The sequence below is a fragment of the Balearica regulorum genome, chromosome 3 (genome assembly GCF_011004875.1).
Source record: "Balearica regulorum gibbericeps isolate bBalReg1 chromosome 3, bBalReg1.pri, whole genome shotgun sequence".
Lineage (NCBI taxonomy): Eukaryota > Metazoa > Chordata > Aves > Gruiformes > Gruidae > Balearica > Balearica regulorum.
This window is the reverse complement of record NC_046186.1, coordinates 126,356,410-126,370,821: the sequence shown is the minus strand read 5'-3', so window position 1 is coordinate 126,370,821 and position 14,412 is coordinate 126,356,410. Positions and strand designations below refer to the sequence as shown.

The 14,412-nt window shown below is 47.8% G+C and overlaps 1 protein-coding gene across 1 annotated transcript in view; it reads right to left on the bottom strand.

Moving 5' to 3' along the window:
- RIN2 (Ras and Rab interactor 2) overlaps window positions 1-14,412 on the bottom strand; it is a 264,998-nt gene that overhangs the window by 121,574 nt on the left and 129,012 nt on the right. Inside the window, 4 exon segments of the mRNA XM_075749984.1 lie at window positions 1,348-1,493; window positions 3,034-3,087; window positions 4,774-4,799; window positions 8,875-8,949. Of these exon segments, the coding sequence (XP_075606099.1) occupies window positions 1,348-1,493; window positions 3,034-3,087; window positions 4,774-4,799; window positions 8,875-8,949 (301 nt within the window).

Here is a 14,412-nt window from a genome sequence, read left to right as displayed (position 1 = left end):
AATCCCACGATCAGAACTGCCTCATTTGTGCATAACCCTGAGGCCACCGGGTAAACCTTGATGACTAAGGCCTGAGTTTATGCTTACTGAGTTTTACCAGTCTAGCTTTACTGGTACAGAGCGTAGTCATCCTGCCAGCACAGTTCCGTGGTTGAGAGCCCCAGGCTACAGATAGCTGTTCCCAGAAAAGCAGCTTCCCCAAACCAGAGTGCATTGCACTCACAAAAGCCTTCCCTCAGCAATAGGGCAGTAACACAATAGCTGGCCTCTGGGAGACTCAAAGGCTTTGATGTCACCAAATAAACCCCTCTACGTTTCATGTTTAGTTGCTTACTGTATACAGACTATACCTTTCAATCACTGTTTGCACGGAGAGAGCTATTTTTGTTAATTTTTTTTTTTTAGTACAGCGAAACAAAAAGGGCAGCACATAGTAGCCCTGTAGTCAGAGACCAGGACTTCTTTAGACAAGATAGAGCTCCTTCTCAAGTTAAATCAGTGACTGGGGGTGTGCATTATTCCTGATGATAGGTGCACATAAATCCCAAGCAGTTATTGCACCTGCCTGTTGACTGTGGCAAAGATAAAATAAAATCCTCTGTAAACACAGCTCAGCACATGCCTGCAAATGCACACATTGAGCTACTCCTGCCGAGCTAGGGAGTGGGTGATTTTTTTTTTTAAGCTTAAGAAACACCATCGGTTTTATACGTGATCGTGACTAAAGTCAAATGGGAGCAGATTTCAGCCAAAGTGAAATCCACTTAAAGATCATTTACATGGAAAAGTTGTGCACGTTCAAGACAGCACGTGCAGTAAGAGCACGCTACCTAGACCAACACAGAGTCCCCACCCTCCCTTCACCGGCAGGGCGGGGGCGAAGTGTATGCTAGTATAAGTAGGGCCTTTTTTCACTGCTCAGTTTATGTCACTTTGGAATAGAATTCAATTTAACTGGAGGTCCTAGATGTAAATGGGCATCTTCAGTGCAGAATAACAGTGCCCACAGGAGGACTTGCAATGGCATGGCTGCAACAGTCTAAATAAGCAAGCCCCCCATGGCAAGTCAGGCTTGAAGCTGGAGGGGTCCTTTCAGCCAGGCACTTGTCCAGCAGCAAGAACTAGGCAGAGGAGGCCTGAGCTGCCTCCAGCAGCGAAACATGTGGCGGCTGGGGTCACCATGCCATGCCCCCAGGCACAGGAGCCATGGCCATCTGGCAGGGGGGGTTACGAAAGGGCCACCTCCCCGCCTATTTCACGGCTGTAAGACAGGAGCAGTCCACACCGTGTGACTAGTGAACAAACTTGTAAACATTCAGAATGATGCAAGCAAGCAAGGTGACTTACTGGAACAGTTACCTTTCTTTAGTAATACCACTGTGGCATCGCAGTTGCTGTTATCGTCCATTTCCGTGTTATTTGCTAAACCGTTCACCATATTTGCAGAGTTTTTTGTCTTCCTTTCGAAGCAGTGATGTATGGTTGAGTTGTACCTGCAGAAATGAAACAAACTCTAGATGTACCTTTGCTCCTTCTACATGGATTTCTTGACACTCTGCCTTTCCTGGACTCATATCCTGTGCGATCCAACTAAGGGAGGGAAGAAAACCCCTCTGGTTTTAAGGAAATCTAGACACTAAATTGTATACAATGCCATCTCTCTGTACTCAGAAGGCTATGAAAGATACAAGACACGAATCTCGAATGAAATGTATGCTTATGTATTATATGTAATTAATATTCTGTATAGCAAATAATGATTACTTGTCATCATCCAAATTTATTTTATACCACGTAATCATACCTGAGCATGAGTGTTGTTTTACCTGTAAAGACTTACCACAGAAATACAAGATCACATGCCTCAACTTTGGGGGGGGCAGGGGGAGAAAAAAATCCTTGTCTCTTATTTTATTTAGAGTAGCCAGGAGCTGACACAAACATGAGCAGAGGATCTCACCACGATACTCAAAGGCAAGGGTAGACCACTGTGAGCACCTGGCCGAGGTCTCTAACCAGGCCAACGACCTCCCCAGCTACATCCAAGCAGGTCTGAAACATCTGTTCACACTACAGTGTTGCTTTCAGAAAAAAAAATCCACTCTAGATTCAGACATTACAACTGTCTGTTTTGCTGATCAGTTAATTGTTGAAAGGGTGAAGCTACCCTCCTTATTAAAGAAAAAGTTTCTAATTATTAGAGATGAGATGAATTCTGACTCATGTTCCCTTCAACCCAGCCTGAGTGTTTTACTGTTCTCACTGAGAATTGCTCTCTCAATATTTACCCTATTCATCATTTCAAAACAAATCTCCACTCTTACTTGTTGAGACAAGACCACTGGTGTGCTTGGCAGCTGGTAAGTTTTGTTGAATGTTCCAGTTTAAATCTGGGTTTCCTTTCCACTGGCTTTTAAAAACAAGGCAGGAGGAGGGGAACCAAACAGCAGAACAGACTAGCTTTGCTAGCATGAACTTGCGGGAAAGAAGTTACACAGGTCAGAGGCTCAGAAAACCAAGGCTGATCGTGCTGTAGTTTTATCGTGGGTCTCCAAGCAAGCAAGAACAAACTGCTGTGGAGTTTTGCACGCGTAAAAAGTAGACTGGAGTCTCCCACATGTTTATTTCTGGGTAGGGATGCTAAAGCAAAGTCGGAAGAGGCTGCTTTGGTGGGACTGGGAGACGGACTTGGTTCTCTGTGCTGCCACAGACTTGCTGTATTAGCCTTGGTGGGTTCACATAGGGTGAGATCCCTAAAGCATCGTCCACCTTTAGATGTCTGATCCTCGGACCTGTACTATGGGGATAAGCAGCCCCTTCCTGCCTCATCAGGATAAATTACAGAGAAGTACCTGACAGGGCAAGGTGCTTTAACCCCTGCTATTGGAGGTGCTGCTGGTGTGCAAGATGGGTGATGCAATGGGAGCCCTGCCCACAGCCTGTGGCTCTCTTTAATTACCTTTGCAACCTCTGGAAAAGCACTGGAGCAGGGAGCCTTACAGTCTAAACAAGCCAAGGGCGCATTTGACTTACTTCATGATGACGATGTAGATGACATACATCAGCACTAAGACTAGGGACTCCCACCTGCAAACAAGAGCGACACAGAAAACACATCAGAGCAGGGCATGGCAGTCAGCTGCCCAAGTTCAGCCATTCCCCCATCTGTCACCCCACAAACTTGCGGAAAGGCTTAACCCTCTTGGGCTGTCTTAACACACCTCTAGAAAAAGGGGTGCGTAAAGAAATGGCTCTCGCACCCATGTATGGTGCCTCCTTTGTTTTCCTGACTTCTGCTCTGGTTTTACTTGGCCAAATCAACACGTCAGCTAAGAACAAGTGACTAAATCCAGAAGTTCGGCGAACAAATCGTGCACCCAAGGAACACAGACACTTCTGTAAGGACAATACCTGTGGGGCTGCGGCAGAGGGAGGGGAGCAGTCATCCTGCTCTGCCTGCACAGGTGTGAAGCAGGTTGTTGGATTTTCTGAGCGTGCTAAAGCACACCGAGTGTGCTGAGACAACTTGAACAAGGGGCAGCTGCTCTTTTGCTACTGAGAATGCAGCAAACAACAGTTTAAACTGTTGATTAGATATTGCCAGGTTTTTTTTTCTCCACTGTTTCTGTGTGAAAGTAATGAAATTTCTATGAAAACAAAATAGAGTATGACTTTCAGAACTCATTTCTAGGTAATCTTTTTCATTGACCAAAACGCTGTATTCTGCATAGTTCCCTACAGCAAACTTCTAGTCCTTGTGGAAATCATCCCTTATCAGGCTGCTATATACTAAAACTCACGGGCCATTTTCTCTTTAAGGATTTGGAGACATTGCACTAACCATATCAATACCTCATTCCCTGCTTCTGGCAGTTCAACACTCGGCTTCCACACGGATGTATTTTAGTTGAAGGGCAGAATCAAATATAATTGGGCCTCAAGCCAATTTTAGTTAAAAAAACAATGCAAAACAAAGACAAACAAGCCATTGCAAAACTCAGTGTTTCAGAAATCCTTCTCTGAAATTAAACATAAATCCCCCAGGGAGAACAAGTTTAAGAAAACATGCACCCTAAAAAGCCTGACTCCCCCTAGTGCTTGTAATCTAAATAGTACTGGCTGTGAGTGGAATCAAAGCTACCACTGTCACTCTACCAGCCTTGAGAGGTGCTGAAAACAAAACCATGAAAGCAAAACAACTGAAAGTACACTTTTAAAAGTGTTTGAAGCCCTCCTAGCCTGCCATACCCATTGCAGTACATTTAAGCACATTCATGGGGATATTAACTTTTTTCTTCTTCTTTCTTTAAACCAGCCATTCACTCTTTAATATTGCCTTAGGAGCCTTTGTCTTTAAATTATTAAAAATCCAAATATTGGAAGAGATTTATTTATGACTGCTTGGTTGGCCCTTTCCATTCCCAGATGGCATCCGGGACATCCCTGGCACACGGGCACCCAAGCAGGAGTCTCTGCAGAGCACGTCGCCATCCCCAGGCTGCTGCAGGGTGGGCAGAGGGCACCAACTGCTGCCGCTGTATCGGGAAACAGTCTGAGTGACGCTCACCTAGGATTTCCTCTCTGGCTCAGAAAATGAGTTATTCTAGCCCATCTTGAGCCAAGGTTTCTCACGCAGCAGGAAACCACTGCCCGAATCGCCCTGCAGAACTTTTTATGTTTCCCCTTGTCTCCTGATGAACTCTGCTTATTGCAGCTCTTGTCACGTAACCAGAAAAATGAAAAGAAAAGGGATTCACGACCGGATATACTTACCAAGAAACTTTTTCGTCATAAATAAACTGTGGAGAAAAGGTTAAGAATAGGCATGTTATACACAAATTCACAGCTGAGAACAGCTCATCACCTGAGCAGGGGACAGAGAGGGCAGAGTGACCCAGGGCTCAGGGCAACAGGACTAAGCTCTGGTCTGTTTTGGCACTGCCCTCCTGCCCAGCCTTTGAACTTTCCAACCCTTAGTTTCTCTCACCTAGTAAAGGTAGGCGGGTACTCCTTCCCAAATACCAGGGGATCCTTGCATAACTAGGGCTGTTGCAACAGCGAAGCAGAAGTGGTTTCAGGGAAAACAGAAGTGCGTCAGAGAAGGGCCGTACGGCCCCTGCGCTGCACGGCTGCTCTCACCACGGGCATGGCCCCTTCCCCGACCTGTTCTCAGGTGGTAACCGGGCCGTCACTATGCGGATTTACAGCCAGCTCCACCGCTGCTGTGAAATTTTGCCGGCTAAAAACCAGGCCCAGGGCGTTATTTCCGTAAGATCTACACAATCATCGCACTAGCTGAATGTAACTACTGTGACGGTAATTTCAGCACGCCTGCGGAGGGATGCCGAAGCTTTCGCACCAATGCTGTGCAGGCCTCCTCGGGAAAGAAAGGCGTCTCTTCCCGCCCGTGCCCCACGCCCCGCGTTGGCGCAGAGAACGCAGGCCGTTTGCCCCGCCAGGCCCGGCCTGGGACGGCCCGAGGCGGCAGACGCCGGGCGCCCACCGGCAGGTGGCTGCAGCGCCCCGCGGCCGGGCCCTTCCCCAGCGCAGGCGGCCCCGCCACCACCGGCGTGCGGGGAGCTGAGGGGAAAGCCGCCCTCCCTGCTGGCGGCACCCCGCTGCCTCCGCTTCTCCCTCCCGCCTCAGACGGGCGCCTGCGGGGGGCCGCTCTGGCTGCCGGTCTCGGCCGTCACTCGCGGAGCGGGACGGCAGGAGGGCCCGAGGGCCGGCCGGGCCGAGCGCGGGGTGCCCGGCCGGGCCGGCCCTTCACGGCAGCACGGGGCCTCTCTGGGAGGCCGGAGCTGGGGTCGGACCTGCGGCCTGGGCAGCCGCTCTGCCCCGTCAGCCTCGCCAGCAGCCCGGTGCCCGCTCAGTCCTTCCCAGGCGCCGGCTGCAGCTGCGGGAAACACCTCCACGGCAGCGCACCAGAGAAAAGGGAGGGAAAGGGACTGCGCCTCCGAAAGCACGGCGAAACGCTTCCCTTCAGCTATACACCCCGTCACCCACAACTCCTGCGTGACGGCCGGCGCCGAGCAATAGTTGCATGGGTTACTAGAAGAAAACACGACCACAACCCGTTATGCGTGTTGTACGTTACAGCTCCCAGTCACCCCGATCTGATCTGACAAGGCCTGCTGTAGGTTGCAATGTGTTGGTGTGATGGGACACGAAAGCGTGTGCATTGACCTTTGTGATTAAAAATAGCAGCCATCCCACTGCTGTCACTAATGACTCTGACCACGTCCCTTCGCGTTAAGATACGTAGGCATCTTCTTCCTTTCAAGGGAAATAAGGAGCAACAGCTTTGCCAAGCTCTATGAGAAGACAGGGTAGCTTTGTATTAGTATTTTAGGGTTAAAAAAAACAATCGCAGGGCTGAATCAAGGTGAGGTAAGTATGGTAAGTGCAGTTTATCCACTTCTGATCTCTGTGATTTAGAGTTCACTCATTCTTATCAAACGGCCTGGAGCACCGAACAGGTGAGTTTATACTGCTTTGCTATTTATTACTGCAGTGCTGCAATTCCTTTGCGAGCGGAAATGGAAGAAGACAAAGTCACATTGATTTACCCGGCAGAATATCAAGCTTTTTAAAGTTGCTGAATCTCAACACTGGCAGGAATGTATTTATTTCCCCTCAGGCGTATTTATGATTTGTAAAGACACCAGTGGAGTGTAACTTAGAATACAGTACCACAAGCTGCTGTTTAAAACACTAGGAGAGCAACCTTCTACAACCAGTATCATCCTGCAAGAAATACGATTGTATTTCAGCCGCAGCAATGCCCTGATATGGCAATTTTTCCCTATATGGCAAAGCATTTAAGCGCCTTCTAAAATTTAAGGCGGGCAGAAATCTAACAGAGGGCGAACCGCACGCAGGTCACGCTATGCTCTGCATGGAGCCTGTGGCTTGTCTCCCGGCAGAGACATCAGGGACTGGAGAGTCAGTATTTCAGTAACAATGTGCTGCCACCTAAACTTGATTCTGCCTTAAAAGGATAGCAAAGATCTGAGCCACTGTGAAGCCAGGGGTCCCTGGGTGAGTGAAAGGGAGGAGAAGCTTCTTAAACTGAAGTAGCGTTTGACTCTGAAAGGAGAAATCCTCATTTGCCATCAACTGGGGAGCAATATTACATATAAAAGGGTTGGTAATCAGCTGGGAGCTAAATCTTTAACCATTTAAAATGTTTTCCCTTCCTCCCACCTTTCCCTGTTTTTCTCTACAGGTGTTTAAAAGTCATTTGCAATGACAGCTGTGGAGTAACGCTGAAGCGAAGTGGGACGCGCTCCACATCTCCCAAGCCACAATTAGCCACGTGGTGCTTTAAGATGGGAATAAGAGTTCTGGCAATGCCTTCAAGCCTCCACTAATGCACTAATAAAGTATAGGAGAAAAATCTTAAGGATAACAGATGCCTGTTCAACGAGCCATACAACTTTCTCCTTACATAGGATACATAGCCAGAAATTTCAGGGTGCACCAGACACAATACAATAGAGAACGGTTCTCAACATCATGACAGCTGACAACCACAAGGATGAACCAGCCATGAAAACACCTGCCTTGCCTAAAGAATTTAAAAACCAATGACAGATTCAACAGATTAACTTATCTGCCACCATGCAATAAATGAAACGCCCAATCCAAACAATGGGAGGCTAGATGCCAGGCAGCTGCCCACATCTGTGCTTCCCGAGGAGTAAACTAAGAGAATGCCTGCTAGATGTCCTTAGGTGCGTGCAGTGTAATTTATTACAATTAGTGGGTGTGGCCAAGTGTGTTGTTTAGGAACACTTTTTGGTATGAGGTTACTGTCAAGCTGTCAAAGCAAAATAAAAAGTTTTTGTTTTGCAGCTCATTGCTAATAATTATGTAGAAAAGTAGTTTTTCATCAGGTGCAAAAAGGCTGACCTTGCAGCATGGGGAATAAAAATAAAACCAGGTTGAGGCAAACCCTCTGTTTGAGATTAGACACTTTGCATTTACAGAACATGTATGGTATATATAGGCATGTGCAGAATGAAGGCAAAACAAAACACACTGTTGAAACTGCGACTGACAAAAGTAGCACAAACTTCAGAAATGCAAGTGTTCATCTTCTAACTCTAAAGTTCCTTTCTTGCTTACATATGGAAGCTAACCTCACAAAATCACTCCTTTCTTAGGGAAGATAGGGTCCTAGACTAGGCTGGGGGGGGGGGGAAGCGAGAGAAAAAAAAAAAAAAGCGCAAAGTAGCAACTATTACCAAGAAACTCAATTTTTACATTTCCTGACTTTGTTTGGTATTGGCTGCAAAGGTAATGCTAAACCGATGGCAGTGTGCTAACATGTTTTCACTGTATAGCCCAATTCTGAGAGATTGAGAGTACTTACTGAGCTTGATGAAAGCTGGAACAGAAGCAGCACTAAGAATTACTGAATCCGTAGCCTACCTTAGAGGATTTGCTACTAGTGCGTACTGAACAAGACCTGCCCCAGCTATGTGCGGAAAAACTAACTAACATTTTGTAGTTGTTGAGGATCTCTGTCCTCTGGGCACAAATGCTGCCTCCTTACAGGTCGGTGAGACGTTTTAGGAAGCCACGAGGGCCGCTGTCAGGAGAGGACACATCCGTTCCAGAGCTGGCGGTGGGGCTGGGAGCGGGGCAGTGCACTTCTCCCCAGCTGTCGCTCTGGGCTCTCTGGACACTCCTCGGTCTCAGCTTTTCTACAGAACCAGGAAGATCACAAGTACATTTTTCCACAGGCAGACAACCGTGTGACTCCTGGAGCTAGGCTCTGAGCTACGAGACTGATTTCTTAGCAGGTGGCCTTTACAAGTGGCAGTAGACAGGTGGGCTCCTACAGAAGAATAACCTTCAAAAACTTACCACAATGAGTGCAACAACAGACAGTGTATAGTAGATCGAATCTCTCAAGAGACTCCACGACGACAGTGCAACGACCTGGGAAAACAGGCAAAGAGAGGATGTCAGCCAGGCTCTCACCACCACGGCTGCCACGCTAACAGTGTGTGCCAACGTTAAGCCCGTCATTCTGTGTAAGCTGTCCCCACGCATGCTATGAGATGAAGAGGAGACCCAAGCCCGGAAACGCGGTGGCTTTCTGCGGCTGCTGGAGGAACTGCCACCAGGGAAATGATGGGATGGCCAAATCTGAAGAGAAAAAGGTACAAGGTCACGGGCAGCAGACGACTTCCATGCAAAATCACAGACATTGCTAAGTCGCATCAGTGTTGTCAAAGCCACGGAAAGAGGAATCAAGTCCCAAGCATTTGTGGATGACAGAGAAGTTTCCCACGAGCTCAGCAGGCCCCCGACACCCTCCTCCCCCTGAAACCCCTCCCGTGCACGCACACAGAGCCTGCAGGAGCAGTCCCGGCAGGCCGAGCCATTCCCCAGGTCTGGCTGTGCGCTGCAGCCGGAGGCGGCTGAACCGGCCTGGCCATGGAGAAGGCTGCGAGGGCGGCGGGAGGGGGCTCAGCTTTACTGGCAGGACCCTTCTGGGCCAGCGCTGATGCTCAGCAACCAGTGTCACGATGGAGAATGGTCACAGGAGAGGAACGGGCCCGTCAAGTCTCTGGGACAGGACGCGACCGCTCCTTCCACCCACCCTGCAGTTCGCATCTGTTTCTTGTATTAATTTTCCCCAGCCTGGAACTCCTGCCTTCCTTGAGAGATGAAACCAGCCTGAAACATTGACCAGGAGTGCAAGGTACGCAATGGCCCAGCAGACAGGTGAGCACCACCGGACACAGTCCCCAGCTGCTGCCTAGCCATGTGGGTCCTCCCCGCTTCTCCTACCACCACGTGACTATGTCCACCATGAGTCCAGCTGCTGGCACCTCATACGGTGGGTTTCCGGGAATTTTACACTGCTAGATGATGGGCTTATCCTTGCTAAAAATGTCAACTTGGCCCATGTTGACTCATTCAGGTGAAGATAACTTGGACAACAGAAGTCGCACCACAAAACAAGAGTCTGACAGCACAGAGCAGCCAGATCCCCAGCATGCTGCTAGCCTGAACCTCAGCAGAGCCACGGCTTCACGCGCCACACCGACAGCTATCACCACAGGTCCATGTGCATTCGCACAGGTTTTGGGACAAATACCCAAGTTAACACTCCAGCAAAGCGTTAACAAAACCCAGGAATTTATATGCAACAGAGGATAAAATGCGATTGCTGTGCAGTTCATTTCACTTGACACCTTCCAAAGCCACGGAAATGAGGAGGAATTGTCACTGTAGGCTGAACGAGCCTGCAATTCAGACCTTAGAAGAAAAAAATATGAGTGAATAAGTCAGCCTTTAACTTCATTAACAGTATTCAAAAGGGCAGATTAAAAGCAGTCATGTGGTAGTAACATCTTCAATATGTTTTTGCAGTCCTAGGAAGTCAACTCAATAGAAGCTTCTCCTCAAACCTTTATTTCCCATTTCCAGAGTGCATTTCAAATACTGTGGGTCACATCCTTCACAGGTGTAAACCACAAGGAGGACGATGGGAGATGGCTAATTTACACTGATTTGGAGCTGGCCCCTGAATGTATACATGAATTTTCTGACCACATAGTCCTGTCATGCTTGTGCATTAATTCAGTCAAACAAACAGTAACTGCATTTTCATTTCTATGATATCTAAAAAAAGGTCCTCTTTCAGAGTGCTAGCAAAATCAGGTTCCCAGATTTCTCTGCATATTAACTCTTACAATATTGGAATTTTCTAGAACTGCTAGCAAAACAAATACTGTAAAAAGATAGTGACCATTATACCTCAAAATCTCTGCAGTCTCTTAATACTATAGCTCTTTAAAGAGGATGTAATTTATGCCCAGTGTAAAGTCTCTTTATGGAACCACTGCCATGTAAGAAACTCCTATCTGAAATAAAAAATCAGGCCTTTAAAGTCCTTGAGTCAGATTAGATTTCTACCAGCTGACAATACATTTCAATGCATGTAAGGATAGATGAATGGAGGTGCTTTATGATGGAAATTTTCAAATGTAGAAACCTGGAGTTGGGTTCATAATTCTATTTAGAGATCTCTAATTAAATCTCACATCTTACAGATAGCAGACCCCTTCATTTTGATTGAGCAGTTTTTGTAAGAGAGTTTATAAAATAATTTGACATTATTCTACTCAGCTTTTATGATGCTGCTTAAGGTCCTATGCACTCTTCTCAGCATGGATGCTGGTGGGGATTTTATAGCTGTAAACTTAAGCTCTGCATAATATAAGTGACAACATTTCTGAAACAAATGACAAACCCCATATGAATGGGCTTGCTGGCAACTGTCGTTATTCTATCTAATAAACTCTGTCCTGGGTATAAGGGGTGTCGACATGCAGCAGAGCGTATCTGTGAAAGCAGGATGTCCTGGGTACTACAGTCAAGCTAGTATCTCTCCCGTTCTTTGATATTCTACAATAATCTTGAAGGCAGTCTGCAATATTTTCCCAGGGAATTTTCCTTGGCCACCCGAATGAGCGCATTAAGATCCAGATGCTTAAATGCAGATATCTAGCAGGGACCTAGTGCAGAAAAGTCATAAACCAAGATACTGTGGGAATCACAAGGGCTCTTGTGTTGATTTCAGATTGGATCGAAAGGAACATGCTCGTGCCCCCGAATTGTACAGGCTGCTCACATTTCACAGCTCTCCTTCGGGTGTGAGTCATTTAACCGAACCATTTGATCACTGGGAAGAATAATGAGATACAGGAAAGCCGTGCGCATAAGGTAACCATGCACCGAGGGTAAAAGGAGCTAATTAGCACTGAGGGAAATGGCAGTACTTTCAGCTTCCTGACAAGAATCGTGTAGTCTAGTTGTAACTGTCAAGACCTCGAATAACTACAGTTGTGCCATATAGTCTTGCAGCGACCGAGGACTCCACATAAATCTTAACGCACTGGAAACCACTTAAATTACAGTTTAGCAGACTAAGGCAGACAGGAAATCAGGGAAGCAATCAGCTGGGGCAAAAACATGATAAAATTTGAGTTTTAAATCAGCAATACTGTAACCCAGCGGAGAGCTGGTCCTCTGGGAGCCGAGCATAAGGAGGCAGCTGTAAAACCACTGATTGTCAGGTTACGCGTTTCCTCCGTTCGAACGAAGTACCCAAAATTCAAACCCCAGACAATGCCCATTAGCCCTCTCTTGACTGCTACGCCGGGGACTGAATCTGGCATCCCCAGAGCTGAAAGGAAGAGCCCTTTAGTTCAGGCTTAAATGAAAGCAAGGAGTCCGACACAGATGAGGACCCATAGTGCAGGCTCACCCACACGCTGCGGCATCATTCCGGTGGGTCAAACGACCCACGCTAGACATTTGGTTTCTCATTGGCAAACTTTCACCCTGCAAACTCTTACGTCTAAGATTTACTGAAGGGCTGGAGAGTAGACAAATCAAGATCTTATCAGCTCCAATTTGATTTCTGCAGTTCTTAACTCCTGCAGCAGCAGCCCCATGCAGCACACACAATCTCCTCCATCTCGGCATGCACACGGAGATAAGCCACCAGGGAGAAAATCACTGAAAATCAGACAACAGCACCTGCTGCTCTTGGCACCTAAGTGAGCTCAGGGCACCCAAGCCCTCAGTGGCAATATACTCCATGCCCTATCCCAGGGCTTCACCATCTATCTGCCCTCAATAAACTTGACCCTTCTCTCTCCCAAATTATTTCTCTCCCCTTAGCAGTGCAGAATCCCTTCTCCCATCCAGAAGAGACCTGGCAACAGAGGCCATCCAGCTGGCTTTTTCAAAGCCTGCTACTTGTCTGCTCTCCCGACGACGGTGATGGGCCCGAGATGAAGCGTGTGATGCAGAACATGGCTGCTGCTACCTCAGTAAGGATGTCTGTGCTCCTGCTGCTGCCAACAAAGGTGCAAGGTAGTGCAGAGGGGTATGCGCTGCTGGGTATTTTCGCTGCTCAACTTTCCAGAGGAAGCATGTTGAATGTTATCTAAGCACATCCACATTCTTCAGGGATCTTTTTTACTCTGAATTGTTCCAGGGCTTTTCCTCGTCTCGTGGCCCGTTCTTTGCTTGACATTCTTGGGCCGAATGATCAGCTACAAACACTGCCTGGAAATGCTAGGCTTTGGAAGCAATCTTCCTAATCTTGTTTCTCTGTTACCCTCTGGCACAGAAGCTCTAGATTTTCAGGTATTAAGAGCTAATAACTTGATTTGTTAATATGGAGAGGCAGGAATGGTTGGGCGAGGGTGTCAAAAGATTAAAGACAATCCCCACGCTGATCAGCCTTAAGACCCTACAGAGATCAACAGAGACGTGCCGACGGTGAGTCCACCACTCAGTGCCTCACAGCTGGAAGCATCTCCTTCCCAGCCGACAGGCACACGGTGCTCGACTCCTCGTGCGTAGTTTGGTTCGCTGACGTCAGATCTTGACAGAGATTGCTGTTCAGCAGAATGCGTTTTTGGGCAAAGATGAATGTTTCTCATGAGTTTTAAAGGGAAGCAGCAGAACGTTTCTAATTCATTAAACATACTTTTAATACAAACTTAGCTCCTACAGCACGGCACCACAAACAAATGTTCCTTAGTGACTGATCACCGTCACTATTTTGGGTAGGCCTTCCGTGCAGCTCTGGGGTCCAAGAGCGCTTTCAAGTTAATCAGCGGTCCGGAATTTTACTCCACAAAGTTTGAATGAGGCTGCACTGAGAGCCACAAAGCTCTTTTCTGGAGAAGCAGCTTCTTCTTTTAATAGTCAGCTACAGCCTGAAAGATGACTGCAAACTGAGACAGCCTCACCCGGCAGCGCTGCAAGGCAGGTTAAGAAAACAGGCAGCAAACACAGGCCCCTCTTCCCTGCTGCTGCCTTTCCCCCTCCTCAGAGACAGGGTGCCAAGGGAATGTGTACCGCGGCCAGGCTCTGCTAGGCTGGGGACGAGAGGAGAAGGCACGCAACTGGGTGGTTCACAGCAGATGCTGCTCCCTCAAGTTTTCATTCATTACGTTCAGGTTCTCATGAAGGGCTTGTCAAAAGCAGAGAATCTGGGTCAGTCTTCATGCAGCCCCTCTTTGATGTGGACTGTGCGGAAGCAATTAGGGAAATTCTTACACCACCCTAACGGTGGCTGGGATCTGGTTTTTGAATGCTCGTCTGGGCTGACTGACAAAACTCTCGCTGTGATACCTTGCAAGCAGCCTGAAAGATCACAACCAAACAGCAGAGTGCTGCATCGGCCTCTTCAATCGGCTGCAGCAAGACACGCAGGGGGAACCGCCTTGCACGCTACTCCCAGTTTGCAGGAGCCACCCTCGGAGCTGAGGGGTGGCTCTTAAAGCCTGGTGGGGTCCCCTCCAGAGGTGCTGTTTTCCTGACACTACCATTCCGCAAATCCTTGACACGACTCCAAATCAGCCCTGT